At 43.9% G+C, this 8,118-nt stretch overlaps 1 protein-coding gene across 1 annotated transcript; it reads left to right on the plus strand.

The window, feature by feature from the left end:
- Positions 1-2,060: 2,060 nt before the first annotated feature.
- Positions 2,061-6,691, plus strand: LOC124681756 (shaggy-related protein kinase alpha-like). The gene is made up of 13 exons (XM_047216583.1): positions 2,061-2,172; positions 3,457-3,595; positions 3,688-3,780; positions 3,872-3,931; positions 4,045-4,317; positions 4,724-4,798; positions 5,281-5,337; positions 5,435-5,575; positions 5,697-5,747; positions 5,827-5,922; positions 6,005-6,088; positions 6,171-6,273; positions 6,368-6,691. Exons 2-13 carry the CDS (start codon positions 3,482-3,484, stop codon positions 6,448-6,450), a joined length of 1,230 nt encoding a protein of 409 aa, XP_047072539.1. The 5' UTR covers positions 2,061-2,172; positions 3,457-3,481; the 3' UTR covers positions 6,451-6,691.
- The last annotated feature ends 1,427 nt before the right edge of the window (positions 6,692-8,118 follow it).

Here is an 8,118-nt window from a genome sequence, read left to right on the forward strand (position 1 = left end):
CATTCTTACAAGACAAATCCGCAAGAGTTTGTAATTGCCTATTCACCCCCCCCTCTAGGCGACATCTCGATCTTTCACTTCGTTACTCCACCTTTGCACTGAAGATAAAATCTCATAGAGCAACTAGTTACAAGAAGAGGAATTTCTAAATGACAAGAAGAGCATGAAGGTTGATGTTCATCAAACACTTTTCTTTTTTCCTTTTATATGATCAGTTAATAGTCTTGCCCCTTAGTAACTAGTATAAATCTTATTCATGGATCTTTCAATTACGTCATATGCTTTACATCCATCTTTGTCTTTCAGTTTCCATGGCTAACCGAATACTCGGGTGCCGATCTTTTCATTCACAAGCTTCATGGCAAGTGGTGCTTCATTGTTCGTGTCACATTTCAACCTGTCTTCTCGTAAACCGGTTGTTTGGTTTTTGCCTCATTTTCTTCATAAACCGGACCAACTGCATTCTTTGTATATGAACCGGGCGCTCTTCCGTTTCGATGTTCTCCTAAAGATTTTTTTTTATCTAAATACAACTCTTTTTCTCTCATGCAAGCAAGGCAGGTAGATAGATAAGGTTAGGCTATTTTTGGAACTATTTTATTTCTATTTAAGAAAAGATAAGAAAAAGGAAACATAAAAGAGCGACGTGACGCGACCCTTCCCCCACCTCCCTATTCGTAGCAGCCGCACAGGAGTGGAGTGCAGTGGAGATAAATCCGAGAAGTCGATCCATCCATCTTGACCACTCAAATTTGCAACCCTGCCGCCTTGTCCACTAGAGCATCGCCGCCATGGAAACAACTAGGTACGTGCTCAAATCAATCTTCGCTTGAACTTTATGTCAATATTTTGCATGTGTTGGTAGTCGATGAGCCGCTTGTGTGCGTGGGAGGGGTTGTGCGCCTTGTTGCTATCATAGTCATCGCGTGGTTGGCCCGAGCAGATCTAGTTCCCATGCGTGTGGATCTAGCCCTTGGCAGGATCTGGTAGCCCTGGACATGGATCTGGTCCTTGGGAGGATCTGGTGCGCGTGTCCGCGGATTTGGCCCTTGGCAGGATGTAGAGCCCTGCCCTCGACTTAGCCCTTGGCAGGATCTGGTGCCCCTCTACGTGGATCTGGCCCTTAGCAGGATCTAGAGCCCTGCTCTCGACTTAGCCCTTGGCAGGATGTGGTGCCGCTCTACGTGGATCTGACCCTTGGCAGGATCTGGTCCTATGCCTGCAGGTCAGCATCTTGGCAGGATCTTGTGGCCCCCGTTAGTCTTGCTCTTGACTGGTTCTGGTGGTCCCACCAGTGGATTGGCCCTTGGCGAGATCTGGTGCCCCCACCCGTGGATCTAGACCTCGGCGGGATCTGGTGCCCATGCCCGTGGATCTGGTGCCCCCCGCCCCATGGATCGGGTGTTCAATGGGTTTTGGTGGGCCTCCCCATGGATACGGCCCTCGGCGAGATCCGTAGCCCCTACTTACGGATTAGCGCTCCACGACAACTGATGTTGTCGGCGCGTCCTAGGATGACCATGGGTGGAGGTTGTGAGATGTCCGTCATAGATCTGGCGCTTGATGACCGGCTTATCCATGTCCGAACAACAACAACGTGATATAATGCTAATGGTGGATCGACGTAGGCTGGCAAGAAGGCCCAACACTATGTGGCTGACTGCCATCCTGCGTAGCATGGCAAACCTTGATTCGTTGTGGCTGCGGCTTTTCAGCCCGGTTTTCCTTAAAAGAGATGTTGGGTATCCTTTTTCGTCCGTCTTTTCTTATAAACATGACAAGTTCTATTCCATCTATACCAATTGTACACTGCCTAGTTTCAATGTTTTCCCAAAGAAAAGTTTATACACAAATATAGCATATTTTATATGCATCTTTTTGTTGTTGTTTGGGAAGGCTATGTTTTTTCATAACTCTTTTACTTCTGCCTGTATAATAATAATAAGAAAAAGAAAAACGGAAAAGAGCGCGGCGGAATTGTTGTTTTCTCCTATCTCCCCACCGGCCCACGCCGACCAGCACACCGCACCACGCGACGCGACTGCAGTGGAGTGGAGTGGAGTGGACGTCAGTGGAGAGCAGCCGATTCGTCCTCCTCGGCCCCTCTCCGATCCGCCCGCTGCCGCAGCCCTATGGTCCCGTCGACCCGGGCGCCGCCGCCGCAGCAACCCGGTACGCTCTCCGAACCAAGCCTGGATGGAACCGGCGAGCGGCCAGATCCATGGGGGGATCGCTCCCGAGCGCTGGAATTTCGCGTAGGTTCGGCGGGTTTTTCGTGGGGGGGAAGGCGCGATCGCTTCGTCGGAGCAGCATTGGGTTGCTGGGCGGCGGTGTGGTTAGTGAGGGGCGTGTTCTTCAGTGCTCAGGGCTCTGATTTCTCTGCTGTCTTGTCCGTGTTCTCTTCCAGAGCCATGGAATTGCAAGCATTCAATTTTACAGTTTCAACTGTTGCAAATGCATATAGCTCGCGGCTACCAATTCTGAGATTGGATTTTCCCCAGTTCTACATACAGAAACGCCTGTGGGAGCTACTGCTGAAAGTAGTGAGTTAGTACATACATACAGTTAATAATAACCTAATGAGTTACCCTAGGTTATGGTTCTTTTCTATTGATGAGGTATTACTCGGTGGAATTTCTTGATTTGAAAAAAAAGCATACGAAGCAAATGCATCAGCTGCTGTTCTCTTACTAAAAGGAAATTGATGTCCTCGAAATGGGATTATGGGGAATTTATAGTTATTTACCAGTACTCTATTTCTTGCGTGGAGGTGGATCAAGCATGTGACAGCAAAAGACATGATTGATGGGAGCACCCAAATAGTCATTTCTTCTTTACCTGAGAAGGGTAGAATCCTACTAACCAATGTTCTTTGGCTGTGTAATATGGGAACTGGTTCTAATAGTTGATCAATTTTTTTTCTTCTCAACAGTTAGTGTTCATTCAGATTCTTTTCTCTAGAAACATGGATTCCTTTTCTCCTTTGTATCAAGTAACTTTGTTCGTATAGTTGTTATCCAGGATTGTAGCTGTTGTTGTCCACTATTTAGCCCAACATAACTTTTTTTTGCACCTGCACAATTTCAGGTGAAAAGTGTAATTTCTGCTTGGGTTGATTCATGTTATAACCCTGCCATACCAATACGCTACTCTCTTCTTAATTATTTATATTCAGTAGTACCTGCCTCTGCGTTTATCCATTCTGTATGTGGTTTTCTTGGTTCAGGAATTACCTTCTAAGTATCCGTGAATCATTATGCAACCATTCACTCAAGTGTTTATGTTTCACAATAAGAAAACCTTGCTTCTCTTCTGCTTCTAGTTAGTCTGTTCTCCTGGAGGTTTTAGGGCTATTACTGTTCATGTCAGATATACACGCCTCTGATGTTTATTCTTTCCACCGACATACTTGTAATAGCAACTCAAGTTCCTTGCTTTTGCTTCTTTTGGTTTCAGTGTTGTGATTCCAAGTCAGCTACCAATGGCCTCCCTTGGTGTAGCACCGGCATCTGGGCAGAGAGATGCCGGTGTCAGTACTCTCGCAGTGGATAAACTGCCAGCTCAAATGAGTAATATGAAAATAAGAGATGAGAAGGTATGATTTATATTTTATGGTCTTTCTGTTTACATTGTTAGACCGGATTTGCTGGAAATTTACACCTTATCTAACTTGTTCATTTGTTGCAGGAAGTAGAGGCAACAGTCATTAATGGGAATGGAACAGAAACTGGTCATATCATAGTTACAACTATTGGAGGCAAAGATGGCCAAAGGAAGCAGGTAGATGGGGCTTAATTTTCTTTGTTTATTGTTTACTTGACTTAGGTGTATACAGCTTCTGACACTAGCATTCAATTGTTGTGAATGGCAGACCATAAGTTACATGGCCGAGCGAGTTATTGGGCAAGGGTCATTTGGTACTGTGTTCCAGGTATGTTTGCAAATAAGAATCTATTGAGGGCAGTTAAAACTGCTCCTTCTTTTACTTTCCCGCAAAGCACAAAACTTAATCATAAGTGCATGATTTTACTTCTGGCTTGGCAGGCAAAATGTTTGGAGACAAGTGAGACAGTAGCTATCAAGAAGGTCCTTCAGGATAGGAGATACAAGAACCGTGAGATGCAAATGATGCGTCTGCTTGACCATCCAAATGTTGTTTCTTTGAAACATTGCTTCTTCTCAACCACTGAAAAGGATGAACTCTATCTGAATCTGGTGCTTGAGTATGTTCCTGAGACAGTCCACCGCGTCATCAGACACTACAACAAGATGAACCAACGCATGCCACTCATCTATGTGAAGCTACATACTTATCAGGTAACCATTAACTTCAGTGCTAGGTTTTCTTTAGCTTGGTTCGTGGTACTTGCCTTACTGATGCAACTCGAGTGAGCACGTAGTGTTCGCAAGCAAATAACTTAAGCACTAATTTGATTTTTATACAGTTTAGAGTATCAAATTATGGGTCCTACTTTGTATTTTTGGTTTACTTGGTGAACTTCACAAAAATAGTGTGATACTGTCGCATATTGTTGATCTATTCTGACTGTGTAGTTCATATTTTTGCACTTTCTGAATTGTGCTTTTAATATGTCAAACTTCATACATAGTTCAAGTGGACCTGGCTGTACTTTCGTATGAACATATATGATACCCTTATGTAAATATTGGTTCACTAACCCATTTTTATTTCGATGGTTTTCTTATTTATTTACCTTGGCAGATTTGTAGGGCGCTGGCCTATATCCATCGGACTGTTGGTGTGTGTCACAGGGACATAAAGCCACAAAATCTTCTGGTAAATTGAAGACATCATATTCTTTCTTTGAGCTTCTTTTGATTGGTTCCATAGGTTACAAGTTATTTCATTTTCTGCAAAAGATTGCTTGAACATCCTCTTTCATTACCAAATACCAAAGATCAATATCTGGAACGTCAGTGCTGTCCTGTGTTGACTAACCACACACTGCTCTTAACAATACCTACTGTGATTTCATTTCTGGTGTTGTTTGTGGTTCATTTCTTTTGAAAGTTCAGGATCAGGTCCAAAACACAACAACTTTTTCCTTTGTAATTTCAATATTTTATTAAGCACGTGACTCTTAAACTATATCTGGCCCTAGATGTTTGTCTGGTGCTTGTAGTTAACTCCATCTATACACAATCCACAATATAATACCCGTCTCAGGAACCTGGATGTATCTAGGCATTATTTTCAATGTAGTTCATCAGATTACCATGCCTCCCACTATATTTCAAAACTTTGCTTCTTTTTACTAGGTTAACCCACACACTCATCAGCTAAAGATCTGTGATTTTGGGAGTGCAAAAGTTCTGGTATTTATCTTGACCCTTCTTGATACTTGTTGTATTCGAGTCTTCTCGTTATTGTTGTATTTGAGGTTAGTAAATGCTATTTTACACTCCTCTATAGGTGAAAGGCGAACCAAACATATCATACATCTGCTCTAGGTACTATAGGGCACCTGAGCTTATTTTTGGTGCCACTGAGTACACAACAGCAATTGACATCTGGTCTGCTGGATGTGTTCTAGCTGAACTTCTATCAGGACAGGTGAACTTAAAAAATCAGGATTCCTGATTGTTATCTTTCTATTGAAAAAGCCACTGTGAATAGATAATCTTGTTTAAGTAGAAATTGTGAAGCTCACATCTATAACTGGTCTGATTTACAGCCTCTCTTTCCTGGTGAAAGCGCAGTTGATCAGCTCGTTGAAATTATCAAGGTGATTCTACTGCTTGATCTTGCTATCAATTCATACCGTTATAGGTCATTCATGCACAAGTTTGTGATCGTTGTCGCAGGTTCTGGGCACACCTACAAGGGAAGAAATTAAATGTATGAACCCGAACTACACGGAATTCAAGTTTCCCCAAATCAAAGCTCATCCTTGGCATAAGGTATGTCTGTACAGATGGAACTTTGGTGCTTCCTAGGTAATTACTATATGCTGAAATTTTGACAATTTCCACTTAACTCTAGGTGTTCAGCAAGAGAATACCACCTGAAGCAGTGGATCTGGTCTCCAGGCTTCTTCAGTACTCACCACACCTACGGTCCTCAGCTGTGAGCGCCTGCATACTACACACTTTCATGCATTTTGCATGTCTGAAAATTTATCTAATGCTATATTCTGATTTTCATGCAGCTGGATGCTCTGATGCATCCGTTCTTCGATGAGCTCCGTGACCCAAACACTCGCCTCCCCAACGGCCGTTTCCTGCCTCCGCTCTTCAACTTCAAGGCTCACGGTCAGTGCATGCATCTGTTAGTCGTGTTACATAGTCACCGACATCATTGATCAATCACTAAGTTTCTTACCGTTTCATCCTTTGTGTTTGGCAGAGCTGAAGGGGCTTCCAATGGAGGTCGCGACGAAGCTGGTCCCCGAGCACGCGAGGAACCAGTGCCCCTTCCTAGTGCTGTAGAATCTGGCCTACCAGCTTCTTGTGCTGTGCTGTCTGTCATGCTAGCGACTATCTCTTATCGTACCTAGACTAGGCGTCGGGACAACGAGGTCATGTGGTATCCGTGTTATTTGCTTTGGTAAACTATTTGTGTTATGTTGAACTTGAAGTTGACTTGAGAAAATTGTCGGAACGACTGAGAATTGAGAATCGTAGTAACAGAAATGCAGGAATTATATATATTTATGACACTGTTTGCGCCTTGATGATTTCTGCTTTAGATGATGCTTTTATGCCATCATGCTTTGATGAATTCTGCTTTAGATGATGATGATGATGCCATCATGCTTTGATGGATTCTGCTTTAGATAATCTGTAGCACACTGAAATCTTAGGACTTGGTACTAGCCTGATGAATTACGTTCAGGTCCTACAGTTGCGCACTTGCGCATCAACTTAGGGATGAGTTCCGTTCAGAAAAGAGCACGGCCGATTTGGTGCTGGACAATTGCAGAACATGATTGAATAACTTAAGTCATAGTAGTAGTACAACTCAAGTTGATCATACGGCACAAGCCCACAAGCAATAGATAAAATTTGGAACCCAGATTAATTCGCTCCATCGATCTTACTCCTAGTAGCTCAGCTTAAAAAATAACCCCACTCTTAGTTACTCGTCCTCCTCGTCGGTGGCCCAGCCCAGAACGTAGCCCTTGGTGTCGAGGTCACGGCGGATGTTGTCCTGGAACTCGCGGATCTTGTCGACGCCGAACTCGCAATGCTTCATGGAGGCGATGCTCAGCGGGTCGTCCTCGTCCTCGTGGATGATGAGTGGCTTGGGGTTGATTGCGAGGACGCGGCGCACCTTCTCCATGGCAATTAGCTTCTCCACCATCCTCTTGCCCTCGACCACCAATCCACCATGCGCAGCCGCTCCTTCTTGGTCCAACTCCTCGTCTGCTCCTCCACATCAGACATCACCTTCGTCGTCCTTGTCTCCGCCATCTTCAGCTTCGGTTTTTGCCAAAAAAATGTCCTACTCTACCAAAATTTTACTTATCGTGTTAACATTCGATCGTCTAAAACCATGTGTCTGACATGGCCGGATGGCCCGCGCTGGTCGAGATCGTCGATCGGCGTACGTCTTAATTTGCTTGATGAGGCTGTGGCATGCATACGTCGTCGAGCACTGCCACTAGCTGTAGCGTATGGTACTATGGTTCTCCCTCTGCGTGCTCTTGGTCGGCAACCACAACGACTGGTGCATGCATCGGGCATTCGGGCCGTGTTGACGTAAACGTAAGTAGTGCTGGCCGGTGGCCGGTGGCCGGCGGACCTGGGATTACGTCATGCACCACCGTGTCCGTGTGGCGTCGGTATTTAATTAGTTAATCCCTCAGTTTTTATTTAATTTCCGTTCTAACTTTGGTTAAAACCAAACTTTATCAAATTTGACAAAAAAGTATAGGAAAAATACGAAAAGTGTATTTGACACATGAACACCAGTGCTCCTGATTTTTAAAAATCATAAATTAAATATCCACACATAAATAAACATTTTGAAGGTACGGTAGAAATTTTAGAGAAAAATATGTTATATTTTAAGCTATACAAAAAAGACAAATTTCTGACAAATATATACATCTATACGTAGCCACAAATTTGTTTTTTCCCTGTAGCTCAAAATAC

Source organism: Lolium rigidum, unplaced genomic scaffold (genome assembly GCF_022539505.1).
Source record: "Lolium rigidum isolate FL_2022 unplaced genomic scaffold, APGP_CSIRO_Lrig_0.1 contig_5526_1, whole genome shotgun sequence".
In the NCBI taxonomy this organism is placed as follows: domain Eukaryota; kingdom Viridiplantae; phylum Streptophyta; class Magnoliopsida; order Poales; family Poaceae; genus Lolium; species Lolium rigidum.